This window comes from Macaca fascicularis, chromosome 19, assembly GCF_037993035.2.
Source record: "Macaca fascicularis isolate 582-1 chromosome 19, T2T-MFA8v1.1".
NCBI lineage: Eukaryota > Metazoa > Chordata > Mammalia > Primates > Cercopithecidae > Macaca > Macaca fascicularis.
In genome coordinates this window covers 54139783-54155588 of record NC_088393.1, presented here as the reverse complement: position 1 = coordinate 54155588, position 15806 = coordinate 54139783, and the positions used below count along the sequence as shown (strand labels likewise).

Here is a 15806-nt window from a genome sequence, read left to right as displayed (position 1 = left end):
GATGTTGGAAATTTATCAACAGTGAGCTCTTCAAATGTTTTTCTACATAGATCACTACCAAGACCACCTCTCAAATTTGAGCCTCCTGTGAGGACAATTATCTTAAGATTTTGAGAAGCCCCATTGTTTGACAGGGAGGGCCTAGGAGACGTGCCCTTAAGATAGTTGGATTTAATTTTGTTTTGGCTGAGAGACTATGACACATAAACTTGGATTTATCTCAGAGCTTTAAAAAAACACACGCACAAGGCAAAACAAACCAACAATCTCACCTTGGATTTGACCTTTCCCAAGAGGCTTTTTAAAATTTGAGATCTTGCCACTTGGAGAGACAGGAATTACAAACTCTTTCATTCTTCAACCCAGCATATCCTGGTACTTCTTTATATGTCCTCTAAAATTTGCTCAAAAGCTGGACATTTTCTCTATTTTTTATACCTTATATCTCTGTTCTGATTGTGGTGGCTGAAAGAAAGCAATTGTTACACATGTTATTCTGCCTAGCAGTATCCTTAGCCAAATCCATAGGTTCATTAGGAATATTTACTATTTTCAGTGTTACCACAAGTGTCATTGTTACCAAAAATTCTGGTAGTATATAGTAAGAAATGCATTTTTTATCAGATTCTAATGACAATTTCTCCCATCCTCCCAGCTTTCACCAAGAGCCAATTGAGACCCTTCCAGCCTTCATGAACTTTCTTCACCAGGATCTTCTGGTGTCTGACTACCACCCAGACCCAAGCTAAAACCACACGTCTGAGGTCTGTTTGTTATAGCAGCACCTCATGGCCACATACCAATTTCTATGCTAATGATATATTGCCTCATTAGAAACCACTGCAAATGCAGTGGCATAAACAACTATTTTGCTATTTTCATGGATTTCTTGGGTCAGGAGTTTGGACAGGGCACAGTAGAAATGATGTGTTTCTGCTCCGTTATTCCTGGGGCCTCCACTGGAAAGAAGTGAAGGCTGAAAGTGGCTGTGATTAGTGAAAATGAGGAACTAAGTCTTAAATTTTCTTTAATTTGAACTAATCTAAATAGTCATATGTGCCTAGTGGCTTTGATACTGGACAGCACAGTTCTAGAAAATAACAACGCTGCTGCTTTAGGACAGACCCTCGGGATTCCTGATCATGCCCCAAGGTTCTCCAATATCCCCTCATCTGGAAAACATTTCTGAAATATGACCTGAGGTCAGCAGGTTCTGGGAGAGCTCTGGGTTCCAGAAACGCCGTCTTGGTTCCAGTCTCTCTGGATCCTCCCAGGTTTGTTATTTCCAAGCTGCAACTGACCCTGTCACAGATGATCCGAGCAGTGAGGATCACCTGGTTCAGACCTCACACCCTCCAAGGGTTACTATTATCCTTCTCTGAATGAGATAAATACTGCCATTGCAGAAAGATCCCAGTGGGCTGGGGCAGAGTCCATTCTATGACCATATGCTTGTCTCATTGCCACTCAGCTCTCCCTGCAGGGCACCACTAATTCATAATTCTGCAAATCCTTTAAACAACTCCAAAACATTACATGTATTTTTGTGCTAATTACATCAATTGTTTAAATGTGGGCATTTAAAATAAACCATGATTTTAGTAACCCTGGTTTGCCTTTCTTTATTTTTCAATACAGAGGAGCCTCAGAAAATGGAAGAGAGGCCCTGGGTGCAGCTTTTGGACAGATCTGGGTTCCCAACTCATGCCTGTGTGAAGTAGACCAAATTGCACTGCGTCTTCCAGCCTTTACCTCCTCCCCTTCAGAATATACGCCGTGACTGCTCGTCATACAGCTGAGGCTTCCTTCTGTGTGCCATTTCTGCCATGATGAATGGGTCTGGGTGTTGGTCTAAGTGATGAGTGGGTAGCTCTGCCAATTGGACTAACCCTTGGGCAAACTAAAGCAAGACTTATATTTCTACTACCTGGGATGGGTCCATCCCTTCAAACAGTTGTGCCTGGTGGTGGGATATGATAACTTATGGCAATTTTGCAGAGCACAATGGTGTAATGAAACCAGTTTACCCTGATGAACATGCAGATGCCAGCTGCCGCCCACTCTGCTAAGCTGAGATTTCAGCCTCCTACATACCTTGATGGGACAACTACTCCCTGTGCATAGGATCTAATATAATAAACATGAGGGAGGCTCAGCTCTTCTCACCATTAAGGAAATCATACTTGCAATATCAGAACAATCAAAACCTTGAGTGGGATGAGAAATTCACCCTGTCAAACACATAGGCAAATATAAATGGAAGTTAAAGATGGCAGAAATGACCAGGCATGGTGGCTCACACCTGTAATCCCAGCACTTTGGGAAGCCAAGGCAGACGGGTCACCTGAGGTCAGGAGTTCGAGACCCAGCCTGGCCAGCAGGGTGAAACCTCATCTCTACTAAAAATACAAAAGTTAGCCAGGTGTGGGGGCGGGTGCCTGTAATCCCAGCTAGTCAGGAAGCTGAGGCAAGAGAATCGCTTGAACCTGGGAGACAGAGGTTGCAGTGAGCCAAGATTGAGCCACTGCACTCCAGCCTGGGTGACAGAGCGAGACTCTGGCTCAAAAAGAAAGATAGACAAAAAGGAAGGAAGGAAGGAGGGAAGGAAGGAAGGAAGGAAGGAAGGAAGGAAGGAAGGAAAGAAAGAAAGAAAGAAACTGGCTAAAACCCAACAAAACCAAGATGGCAATGAGAGTGACCTCTGGTCATTGTCACTGCTACACTCCCACAAGCGCCATGACAGATTACAAATGCCACAACAAAGTCAGGAGAGTTATAGGTGACTCTCCTATGTGGTCTAAATAGGAGAGGCATAAATTATCCTCCCCTTGTTCAGCATATAATCAAGAAATAACCATAAAAGGGGGCAATCAGAGGCCCCCAGGGCTGCTCTGTCTGGTAGCCATTCTTTATTCCTTTACTTTCCTAAAAAACTTGCTTTCACTTTACTCTATGGATTCACCTCCAATTCTTTATGCAGGAGATCCAAAAACCCTCTCTTGGGGTCTGCATCAGGACCTCTTTTCAGAACACCTCTTCCCTGAGCCCCAGTTCCCTCAGAGTAATGGGAGGAGGTGCAGGTAATGCTGACACAATAAGTTGCATTACAGGAAATGAGTCTCAAAGTTAGGAAATTCCAATATTTCATAATGTAAGATTATTATTTTATTTCCTTGTTTAAGTAAGCCTCCCTGCACTTTGTCCTGAAGGAAGAGAGTATCCTTTTTATACAGGACAGTAAACACCTATTCTTTGCTCTAAAGGGAAACCTAACCTCTATCTTCCAAGGTGGTTCACTACACAAACATCCTTGGAAAGAGAGTTGAACAAAAAGACAGTCAATGCCTCACTGCCAGGCTGGCAAAAATGCAAGAGATCCATGGAGAATTGTCTCTGACACCAACAAACCAATATTTTTTAAAATATAAATAAACACATGAGCAAGGTGATACTAGTGTGCAGGAAAACACTACCTTGCTGCAATGGTGACTGTGATAGTCCTGGGTGTCTGGGAAGACACGCCAGGATCACAGAGTGGGGCCTGGTTTCAGAAGAATGCAAATCTGGTCACGAGTTTCACTGCTCAAAATTGTTGAAAAACCCCACACCACCTCTAGGATGAAACCCAGGCTCCCCAGCTCATCCCACAAGGCTCTTCACTACCTGGGCCTGCCTTCCCCTCCAGCACCTTCTCCATCTACAACCACAGCCTCCCTTTTTCATCCAGCCCAACACAGTCACTCCTTGCAACACCCCAAACAGCCTTCACAACGTGACTCATCCACCAGCACCTCCTTGAAGCCCTCCTCCCAGCAACTCTTAGTTCCCTTCTGGGCTTCCCTTCTGGGAAGCATCTTCCCACCCTGCTTCCAACTTCCGTCACTGATAGAGAATTAAGGATGCACTCTCTGTGTCCCCATAGGACTCCTCATGCTCACCTCTGTCTTTGTCTTATCCTGCCATTGGTGAGTCTCCTGGGTATTTGCCCAAGCCCGAATTCTCCCTAAATTATCAAAGACAGGAGTGCAGAGAATAAAACTTCCAGTACATGGTTTTTAAAAATTGAAAATAAAGTCTCCTTCCCTTCCTTTTACCTCACCCCTCATTTTCACTCCTCAGAGATCAGTGATCTTACCAGTTCCTGGCTTCAGTACCTTTGGGGTTTCCAGTATACTCTCATAATTCTCTCTCGTGACTTTAGGAACCCAGGTACACCATTACCAGTTGTGGAATTTTAAAATTTACTTAATCTCTCTGGGCTACAGTTTCCTCTTTAAGCACAATGAAATGATGACTTATAAGCATCCAATAACGTAAATGTGTGTGTAAAGATCATGTAAACTGGGGACTCCACACACACCCCTTATCACGCCAAGTGAATCCACCTTGGGAAGTATGTTGGATAGAAAATTTTCAGAATGTAGAAATTTGCATTCTTTTTTTTTTTTTTTTTTTTTTTTTTTTTTTTTTTTTGAGGCAGAGTCTCGCTCTATCGCCCAGGCTGGAGCACAATGGCTCAATCTCGGCTCACTGAAAGCTTCACCTCCTGGGTTCAAGTGATTCTCCTGCCTCAGCCTCCTGAGTAGCTGGTACTACAGGCGCCCGCCGCCACGCCCGACTAATTTTTGTATTTTTAGTAGAGACGGGGTTTCACTGCATTAGGCAGGATACTCTTGATCTCCTGACCTCGTGATCCGCCCATAAGTCTATGGCGGATCAGCCTCCCAAAGTCTATTATTTTAATTGACAAAAATAATAATGTTCCTAGCCCAATTAATACTGCCAGCAGATATTATCACTGGCTACCACGCTGGGCAAAACTGTCTGGGAAGTGGTAAGGAAGATGAGAAATACTCTTCTAGCTTTTTATAGTTTTGGTTTTCTACATTTAAGTCTTTAATCCATCTTAAGTTAATTTTTCCTTATGATGTAAAGAAGGGGTCCGGTTTCAGTTTTCTGCATATGGCTAGCCAGTTCTCCCACCACCACTTATTAAATAAGTAATTCTTTCTCCTTGGCTTATTTTTGTCAGGTTTGTCCAAGACCAGATGGTTGTAGGTGTGCAGTCTTATTTCTGAGTTTTCTATTTGGTTCCATTGGTCTGTGTGTCTTGTCTTTATTATTATTATAATTTTTTAAATTTTTATTTCCATAGGTTTTGAGGGAACTAGTGGTGTTTGGTTACAAGAATAAGCTCTTTAGCGTAATTTCTGAGATTTTGCTGTACCTATCACCCAAACAGTGTACATTGTACCCAATATGCAGTCTTTTTATATACTTTTTTTTTTTTTTTTTTTTTTTTTTTTGAGACGGAGTCTCGCTCTGTCGCCCAGGCTGGAGTGCAGTGGCCGGATCTCAGCTCACTGCAAGCTCCGCCTCCCAGGTTCACGCCATTCTCCGGCCTCAGCCTCCCGAGTAGCTGGGACTACAGGTGCCCGCCACCTCGCCCGGCTAGTTTTTTTGTATTTCTTAATAGAGACGGGGTTTCACCGTGTTAGCCAGGATGGTTTCGATCTCCTGACCTCGTGATCCGCCCATCTCGGCCTCCCAAAGTGCTGGGATTACAGGCTTGAGCCACCGCGCCCGGCCTACTTTTTATATACTTTTATCTATTTTTCACCCTCCCATCCTTTCCCCAAGTCCCCAAATCCATCGTGTCATTCTTATGCCTTGGTGTCCTCATAGCTTAGCTCCCACTTATGAGTGAGAACATATAATGATATGATGTTTGGTTTTCCATTCCTCTGTTACTGCACTTAGAATAATGGTCTCCAGTTCCATCCAGGTTGCTGCAAATGCAAATGCCATTATTTCATTTCTTTTTATGACTGAGTAGCGTGTGTGTGTGTGTGTGTGTACCACTTTATCCACCATTTTCTTTATCCACTCATATATTGATCAGCATTTGAGCTGGTTTCATATTTTTGCAATTGCAAATTGCAAACTGTGCTGCTATAAACATGCACGTGCAAGTATCTTTCTCGTATAATAAATTCTTTCCCGCCAGGTAGATACCCAGAAGTGGGATTAGTGGAACAAATTTACTTTTAGTTCTTTAGGGACTCTCCACACTGTTTTCCATAGTGGTTGTACTAGTTTACATTCCCACCAACAGTGAAAAAGTGTTTCCTTTACACCACATCCATGTCAACATCTATTTTTTTTTTAATTTTTTTCATTATGGCTATTCTTGCAAGAGTTAAGTGGTATTGCTTTGTGATTTGGATTTGCATTTCCCTGATAATTAGTGATGTTGAGCATTTTTCATGTTTGTTGGCCACTTGTATATCTTCTTTTGAGCATTGTCTATTCATTTCTTTAGCCTCTTTTTTGATGGAACTATTTATTTTGTCCTCACTGATTTGAGTTCCTTGTAGATTCTGGATATTAGTCCTTTGTCAGATGTATAGATTGTGAGGATTTTCTCCCACTCTGTGGGTTGTCTGCTTACTCTCCTGATTATTTCTTTTGCTGTGCAGAAACTTTTCAGTTTAATTAAGTGCCATCTATTTATCTTTGTTTTTGTTGCATTTGCTTTGGGTTCTTGGTCATGAAGTCTTTGCCTAAGCCAATGTCTAAAAGGTTTTTCCAGTGTTTTCTTCTAGAATTTTTATGGTTTCAGGTTTGATCCATCTTGAGTTGATTTTTGTATAGGGTGAGAGATGAGGATCCAGTTTCATTCTTCTACATGTGGCTTGCCAGTTATCCCAGCACCATTTGTTAAATAGGGTGTTCTTTCCCCCACTTTATGTTTTTGTTTGTTTTGTCAAAGATCAGTTGGCTGTAAGTATTTGACTTTATTTCTGAGTTCTCTTTTCTGTTCCATTGGTCCATATGTAAATCTTTATACAAGTACCATGCTGTTTTGGTGTTTATGGCCTTGCAGTATAGTTTGAAGTTGGGTAATGTAATGCCTCCAGATTCCTTCTTTTTGCTAGTCTTGCTTTGGCTATGCAGGCTCTTTTTTGGTTCTGTATGAATTTTAGGATTGTTATTTCTAGTTCTGTGAAGAATGATGGTGGTATTTTGAAGGGAATTGCATTGAATTTGTAGATTCCTTTTGGCAGTATGGTCATTTTAACAGTATTGATTCTACCCATCCATGAGCATGGGATGTGTTTCCATTTGTTTGTGTCATCTATGATTTCTTTCAGCAATGTTTTTGTAGTTGTCCTTGAAGAGGTCTTTCACCTCCTTGGTTAAGTGTATTCCTAAGTTTGTTTGTTTTGTTTTTGTTTTTGTTTTTGTTTTGCAGCTACTGTAAAAGGGGTTGAATTCTTTATTTGATTCTTGGCTTGGTTGCTGTTGGTGTATCGCAGAGCTACTGGTTTGTGTACATTAATTTTGTATCCTGAAATGTTGCTGAATTCATTTACTAGGAGCTTTTTGGATGAGTCTTTAGGGTTTTCTAGGTATACGATCATGTTATCAGCAAACAGCAACAGTTTGATTTCCTCATTACCAATTTGAATGCCCTTTATTTCTTTCTCTTGTTTGATTGCTCTGGCTAGGACTCCCAGTACTATGTTGAAAAGAAGTGGTGAAAGTGGACATCCTTTCCTTGTTCCAGTTCTCAGGAGGAATGCTTTCAACTTTTCTCCGTTCAGTATAATGTTGGCTGTGGGTTTGTCACAGATGGCTTTTATTACCTTAGGGTATATCCTTTCTATGCTGATTTTGCTGAGGGTTTTAATCATAAAGCAATGCTAGATTTTGCCAAACACTTTTTCTGTATCTATTGAGATGATCATGTGATTTTTGTTTTTAATTCTGTTTATATGGTGTATCCCATTTATTGACTTGTATATGTCAACCCATCCCTGTATCCCTGGTATAAAACCCACTTGATCATGGTGGATTATCTTTTTGATATGCTGTTGGATTCTGTTAGTATTTTGTTGAGGATTTTTGCATCTATGTTCATCAGGGATATTGGTCTGTAGTTTTCTTTTTTGTTAGGTCCTTTCCTGGTCTTGGTATTAGGGTAATACTGGTTTCACAGAATGATTTAGGGAGGATTCCCTCTTTGTCTTTTGGAATAGTGTCAATAGGATTGGTACCGATTATTCTTTGAATGTCTGATAGAATTCAGCTGTGAACCCGTCTGGTCCTGGACTTTTGTTTGTTGGTAACTTTTCAATTACCATTTCAGTCTCACTGCTTGTTATTGGTCTGTTCAGAGTTTCTATTTCCTCCTGATTTAATCTAGAGGGGTTGTATATTTCCAGGGATTTATCCATCTCCCCTAGGCTTTCTAGTTTCTGTGTATAAAGATGTTCATAGTAGCCTTGAATGATCTTTTGTATTTCTGTGGTATTGGTTGTAATATCTCCCGTTTCGTTTCTAATTGAGCTTATTTGGATCTTCTCTCTTCTTTTCTTGGTTAATCTTGTTAATGGCTTATCAATTTTATTTATCTTTTCAAAGAACCTGCTTTTTATTTCATTTATCTTTTGCATTTTTTTGTTTCTATTTCATTTAGTTCTCCTCTGATCTTGGTTATTTATTTTTTTCTATTGGGTTTGGGTTTGGTTTGTTCTTGTTTCTCTAGTTCCCTGAAGTGTGACCTCAGATTGTCTATTTGTGCTCTTTCAGACTTTTTTTTCTTTTTTCTTGAGACAGAGTTTCGCTTTTGTTTCCCAGGCTGGAGTGCAATGGTGCGATCTTGGCTCTCGGCAACCTCCGCCTCCCGGGTTCAAGCGATTCTCCTGCCTCAGTCTCCCAAGTAGCTGGGATTACAGGCACACACCACCACACCTGGTTAATTTTTGTATTTTTAGTAGAGATGGGGTTTCACCATGTTGGCCAGGCTTACACTTTTTTGATGTAGGTATTTAATGCTATTAACTTTCCTCTTAGCACTGCTTTTGCTGTATCCCAGAGCTTTTGACAGGTTATGTCACCATTATCATTCAGGTCAAAGAATTTTTTAATTTCCATCTTTATTTCATTGTTGACCCAATGATCATTCAGGAGCAGGTTATTTAATTTCCATGTATTTGCATGGTTTTAAAGATTCCTTTTGGAGTTGATTTCCAATTTTATTCCCCTGTGGTCTGAGAGAGTATTTGATATAATTTTGATTTTTTTTAATTTGTTGAGATATATTATACCTGTTTTGTGGCCTATCATATGGTCTAAGCTATTTCTGAATGTTCCCTGTGCTGATGAATAGAATGTATACCCTACAGTCGTTGCATAGAATGTTGTGTAAATATCTGTTAAGTCCATTTGTTCTAGGGTATAGCTTAAGTCCATTGTTTCTTTGTTGACTTTCTGCCTTGATGACCTGTATAGTGCTATCAATGGATTATTGAAGTCCCACACTATTATTGTGTTGCCGTCTATCTCATTATTTAGATCTAGTACTAATTGTTTTATAAATTTGGGAGCTCTAGTGTTAGGTGCATATATATTTAGAATTGTGATATTTCTTGTTAGACTAGTTCTTTTATCATTTTATAATATCCCTTTTTGTCTTTTTTAACTGCTGTTGCTTTGAAGTTTGTTTTGTCTAATATAAGAATAGCTACTCCTGCTCACTTTTGGTGTCCATTTGCATGGGATATCTTTTTCCACCCATTTACCTTAAGTTTATGTGAGTCCTTGTGTGTCAGATGAGTCACTTGAAGACAGCCACACACTTGGTTGGTGAGCTCTTATGCATTCTGCCGTTCTGTGTCTTTTAAATGGAGCATTTAGGCCACTTACATTAACATTAGTATTGAGATGTGAAGTACTATTCTGTTCATCATGTGTTCTTGTTTTTTGGTTGTTTTGTTTTGTTTCGTTTTGTTTTTTGAGACAAAGTATCACTCTGTCGCCCAGGCTGGAGTGCAGCCACACGGCTCACTGCAACTTCCACCTCCTGGGTGCAAGTGATTCTCCTGTCTCAGCCTCCTGAGTAGCTGGGATTACAGGTGCCTGCCACCACGCCCAGCTAATTTTTGTATTTTAGTAGAAACAGGGTTTCACCATGTTGGCCAGGCTGGTCTCAAACTCCTGACCTCAGGTGATCCACCCGCCTTGGGCTCCCAAAGTGCTGGGATTACAGGTGTGAGCTGCCATGCCCGGCCCATTGTGTTATTGTTTTATAGGTCCTGTAAGATTTATGCTTTAAGGAGATTCTATTTTAGTGTATTTTGAGGATTTGTTTCAAGATTTAGACCTCCTTTTGGCAGTTCTTGTAATGCTGGCTTGGTAGTGGTGAATTCTCTCAGCATTTGCCTGAAAAAGACTGTATCTTTCCTTCATTTGTGAGGCTTAGCTTCACTGGATACAAAATTCTTGGCTGATAATTGTTTTGATTAAGGAGACTAAAGATAGGACCTCGATCCCTTCTAATTTGTAGGGTTTCTGCTGAGAAATCTGCTATTAATCTGATAGATTTTCCTTTATAGGTTACCTGATGCTTTTGCCTCACAGCTCTTAAGATTCTTTCCTTCATCTTTTCTTTAGGTAATCTGGTGACTATGCGCCTGGGTGATGATCTTTTTGTGATGAGTTTCCCAGGTGTCCTTTGAGCTTCTTGTATTTGAATGTCTAAATCTCTGGCAAGGTCAGGGAAGTTCTCCTCAATTATTCCCTCAAATATGTTTTCAAAACTTTTAGATTTCTCTTCTTCCTCCAGACCACCAATTATTCTTAGGTTTGGACGTTTAACATAATCCCAAACTTCTAGGAGGCTTTGTTCATTTTTTAAAATTCTTCTTTCTTTGTCTTTGTTGGATTGGGTTAATTTGAAATCCTTGTCTTCAAGCTCTGAGGTTCTTTCTTCTACTTGTTTGATTCTATCGCTGAGAATTTCCAGTGCATTTTGCATTTCTCTAAGTGTGTCCCGGATTTCAAGAAGCTGTGACTGTTTTTTATTTATGATATCTATTTCACTGGAGATTTTTCCATTCATATCCTGTATCTTTTTTTATTTCTTTAAGTTGGACTTCACCTTTCTCTGGTGCCTCCTTGACTGGCTTAATAACAGATCTTCTGAATTCTTTTTCTGGCAATTCAGAGATTTCATCTTGGTTTGGATCCATTGCTGGTGAGCTAGTGTGACCTTTTGGGGGTGTTAAAGAAGGTTGTTTTATCATATTTAGCAGAACTGTTTTTCTATTCCCTTCTCATTTGGACAGACTATGTCAGAGGGAAGATCTGAGACTCAAGGGCTGCTCTGCAGATTCTTTTGTTGGAGAGGGATGCTCCTTTGATGTGGTCCTCTCCCCTTTCCCCTAGGGATGGGGCTTCCTGAGAACCAAACTACAGTGATTGTTATTTTTCTTCTGGATCTAGCCACTCAGTGGAGCTACAGGGCTCCGGGCTGGTACTGGGGAGCGTCTGTGAAGAGTCGCATAATGTGATCTGTCTTTAGGTCTCTCAACCATGGATACCAGCACCTACCCTGGTGGAGGTAGCAGGAGAGTGAAGTGGACTCTGTGAGGGTCCTCGGTTGTTGTTTTTTTTTTTAAGTGCGCTGGTTTTGTGTTGGTTGGCCTCCAGCCAGGAGGTGGCACTTTTAAGAGCACATCAGCTGTGGTTGTATAGGGAGGATACAAACTTGCCCTAGGGTCACCTTTTAATAAGTATTCAGGTTTTTCAGGTGATGGGCAGAGCCACGGAGTGCCCAAGAGATTGTGTCCTTTATCTTCTGCTCCCAGGGCCGATAGAGAAACGCCATCAGGTGGGTGCAGCATTAGGCGTGTCTGAGCTCAGAATCTCCTTGGGGGGGACTTGCTGTGGCTGCTATAGCGGATGGGGGTGTGGTCCCCAGGACAATGGAGTTATGTTCCCAGGGGAATTATGGCTACCTCCCTATACCATGGAGCCACAGGCTGGATTCTCTACTCAGCAACAGGCATCCTGTTATTCTTGTTCAGTCATCTGGCCCTTCTGTTTCAGTGTCACCCTGTGCAAGGGACATGGTGCTGGCACCTGTGGCTACTCTTCCTTTCCCTGTCTGTGTAGGTAATAAAGTGTCTGGATCTAAAAAGAGCTTGCTTTTGTCACTAGCAGAATCAGACTCACCTCTTGCTTGACAGTGGGCTCCATGGGATTTTCTACATAGATAGTTCAATTATACAGAGATCAATTCTAGTAACCCGTTTGGGATTTTCCTCTTTAGTCACTCATACTCTTCATTGGGGACTTTCCCTTTCAAGCAGTCATAAATTCCTTGGTTGCTGGCTCCGAGTTATAATGCAGTATTCACACTACTTAACTTGGCAAACAGGAGTGTGGTCCTTACAGGTCTATTTCCTCAGCAGCTGTTCTGTGTAGGTGAGAGAATGTGTCCTTACAGGTGGGATTTCTGTTTGGAGGTGTGGGAAAGAAGGCATATTGATAAGTAGACAAACAGGCATATCTATGCAAACACACAACTGCAGAAGTAGGCGAGGAGAGCGAGTTTATTGCGTCAATCAATACCGAAGAATTGGACATCCAATTAAGAGAGGAGAGAGAGGCCAGGCACGATGGTTCACACTTGTAATCCCGGCACTTTTGGAGGCTGGGGCAGGTGGATTGCTTGAGCTCAGGATTCCGAGACCAGAACATTGTAGGACCCCCAACTCTATGAAAAATACAAAAAGTTAGCCAGGCCAGGTGGTGCATACCTGTGGTCCCAGCTACTCAAGAGGCTGAGGTGGGAGGATGGCTTCAGCCTGGGGGGCAAAGGTTACAGTGAGCCAAGATAGCACCACTGTACTCCAGCCTGGGAGACAGAGAAATACCCTGTCTTTAAAAAAAAAAAAAAAAAAAAAAAAAAAAAAAAAAAAAAGAGAGAGAGAGAGAAAGAGAGAGAGGAGGGAGGAGGAAGAGACTCTTACACTAACAATGCACTTTTACAAAGCTCTAATACCTCTGCTTATCCCTCTTTCACCCTCCCACCCTTCTCACTGTGACACAGGGAAGAAACCAGTGGAAAATGGAGGGGCATGCTCTACTAATACCCCACATGTAATCCCATCACACAAATCACAGTGCTGGTGACAACAAAATAATAGCGACACACATGGGAGTATTTTCTTGGACAAGGCACTCTACAAACCAAAAAAAAAAAAAAAAAAAAAGGTGCTGCTTTCCTATCTGTTCTATGAATCCCAGAGGTCCATCCTACCACCACCTATTTTTGTTGTTGTGCTCCCAGGCACAGTTTTGCAGCCTCTGTTCTTTTTCTAGATTATGCTGCAACTTCACAATTTCCCCTACGTGACTCTGAAAAATTATAGACAGTGCAGGTCTGGAGGTGGACTGAGACAGGGAGTAGAGGGACCCCTTGAAACTTCAGGGTGGAGGAATATGGGGAGCCTAGAGACAGCCGGCGTTTGGTGAGTAGTTTGCTCTCAGATAAGCAAGAGTTAAGGAGTATCTTCCAAGCGGTTTTCCCTTGGGCAGTGTTCAAAAAGACACTCAGCAGAGTCAAAGCTTAAATAGGTTCCTGGGTAGCTTTTACCCTGATGATCTGAAGAGTTTGACTTCTTCAGATACGCAGCAGCCATTGGAAGAAGTCCAGGAGCCTCTTACTAACGCTTTTGATTATCTCCTTGCCCTACAGCTCTTCATGCCTTGCTCTTCCCAAGAAGCCACTCCTTCTGCACACGTCCCTAAATGTCGGTAATATAAGCCCCTACGCAAGTCACTGATCCATTTCCACTGCTGCTGCCTCATCCGCTGCTCTGAAGTCTCAACCATGGTGCCCTCCTTTGGTAAGGAGACCCCAGCCCTAGGCTAAGCTCATCCCTAATGATATCGCATCCCTAATTATTTCTGAACTTCAAAGTTAATTCTCTCTTCCCTACTTAATTATTGGTGTCCCACCTCATAATCACCGCTATGTCATCAGTGACTGCATTGTAATCTGTCTCCTGAACTGCAAATCCCAGAAGCCTTTACTCTTCCCGGAGCCCTCCCTGCTTTTCCTCACCTGCCACCCCAGTCCCCAGGACCTGCACCCACAGCCAGTCCCAAATTGCACTGTGAGCTGTCACAGCGACCAAAGAAGCCCAGAGACATCATCCTGTGCCCCATGGTCAGGACCGAGTGACCTCAGAATCACTCTCCCTTCCCTTCTGCTTCTCAGCTGCCATCTTCATTTTTGGACTTCTGGGTTCAAACTCAGAAGGAGTCACAGGTGAGAACAGATGCAGTGAGGGAGGAGAGAACGGCACTAAGGTTGGTGGGGAGGTGGTCCTAGGCTGGTCCTTGCAGCCCATCCAGCCCTGACTCTTCCAGATCCTAGACTGTGGCTATGCCAGCCAGCACGCAGGTGTGGGGAGTTGATCTACAACCCCTTGGAGCAGTGCTGTGATGACGGTGTCATCCTAGACTTGAACCAGACCCGGCTCTGTGGCTCCAGCTGCACCTTCTGGCCCTGCTTCCAGCACTGCTGCCTGGAGTCTTTGGGCTCTCAGAACCAGACAGTTGTGAGGTTCAAGGTCCCAGGCATGCAGCCAGATTGCATGTCCTCTCCTATCACCAGTATCTGTGCCCAGGTAAGGATCTGATTCCAGTCCAGGCTGTGGGAGGGGGGAGTAGCGAACGGAGTTTGGGTGTCCATGTCCCACCCAGATGTGCAGTCTGTGCTGGGTTTCATACCTTCCCATCTCTGAGTAACCATGCAACCCTGTCTCTCTCCATGTCTCTGTTCCTTTCCCTCCGCTGCTACCACCCCCCCCTTACTCCCCTTTCCACCTCCCCACCACCCTTCTGCAAGATTACCACCCAAAAAGCCCTCTGTCAAGATCTGACCTCATCTAGACTGTCCTGGGGTAGCAGAGTCACAGATCACTCTAGAATCTAATATTTGGTAATTATACTGCATTGATTTTATTGTTGTTGTTGTTGTTGTTGTTGAGACAGAGTCTCACTCTGTCCCCCAGGCTGGAGTGCAGTGGAGTGATCTCAGTTCACTGCACTCATCTCTGCCTCCAGGTTCAAGCAATTCTCCTGCCTCAGTCTCCTGAGTAGCTGGGATTACAGGCATGTGTCACCATGCCTGGCTAATTTTTGTATTTTTAGTACAAATGGGGTTTCACTGTGTTTGATGTTTTTAACTATAAATATTACTTATTAAACTTCTCTTACTCTGAAAGCAGAAAACACATGTGCTATGGTTTGAATGTATCCCCCAAAGTTCATGTAGTAGAAACTTAATCTCCAATGCAACAGTGTTGGGAGGTAAGACCCTTCAAAACTGATTGTGTCACGAGGCCTCTGCTCTCATACATGGATTAATGCTGTTATTGCAGGAGTGAGTTCATTATCACCGGAGTGAAATCCTTATAAAGGATGAGTTCAGGCTCCTTTCCCCTCTCATGCACATGGGCTCTCTTGTCTTTGTGCATTCTGCCATGGGGTGACACAGCAAGAAGGCCCTTGCCAGATGTGGACTCCTGGACCTTGGACTTCCCAGCCTCCAGAACCATAAGAAATACATCTCTGTTCTTTTTAGATTATCCAATCCACTTCTGTTATAGCATCAGAAAATGTACTAAGACAACATGTTTGCTGAAATTGCACTGGCTTATTTGTAGTTTTTTTTAAGTTACAAAACTAAGAACAAATTTTAATTTCTTAAAACTAAATGACTGGCAAGAGAGAAAGAATGAGCAGTTTCTATGCCATGAAGACCTTTGCCCTGGTCCTGCTGGTGGCCGTGCTGTGCATGGAGACAGCTCATGGTCTGCACTGCTACAGGTGCTTGGCAGTCTTGGAAGGGAACTCCTGCCATGTGGTCATGGGCCTCTTCCAGGAGGGGATCTGTGTCTCCCAGAAAGTGAGGACCTTTCAGGAGATGAGGTCTCGCTTTGTTG

General features: G+C 42.6%; 1 protein-coding gene across 1 annotated transcript in view; it reads left to right on the top strand.

Moving 5' to 3' along the window:
- Positions 1-15512, top strand: part of IGFL4 (IGF like family member 4) — a 38305-nt gene extending 22793 nt beyond the window's left edge. The window contains 5 exon segments of the mRNA XM_045379258.3: positions 13550-13623; positions 13626-13700; positions 14075-14125; positions 14227-14486; positions 15243-15512. Of these exon segments, the coding sequence (XP_045235193.2) occupies positions 13550-13623; positions 13626-13700; positions 14075-14125; positions 14227-14486; positions 15243-15248 (466 nt within the window). The 3' untranslated portion in view covers positions 15249-15512.
- Positions 15513-15806: the final 294 nt, after the last annotated feature.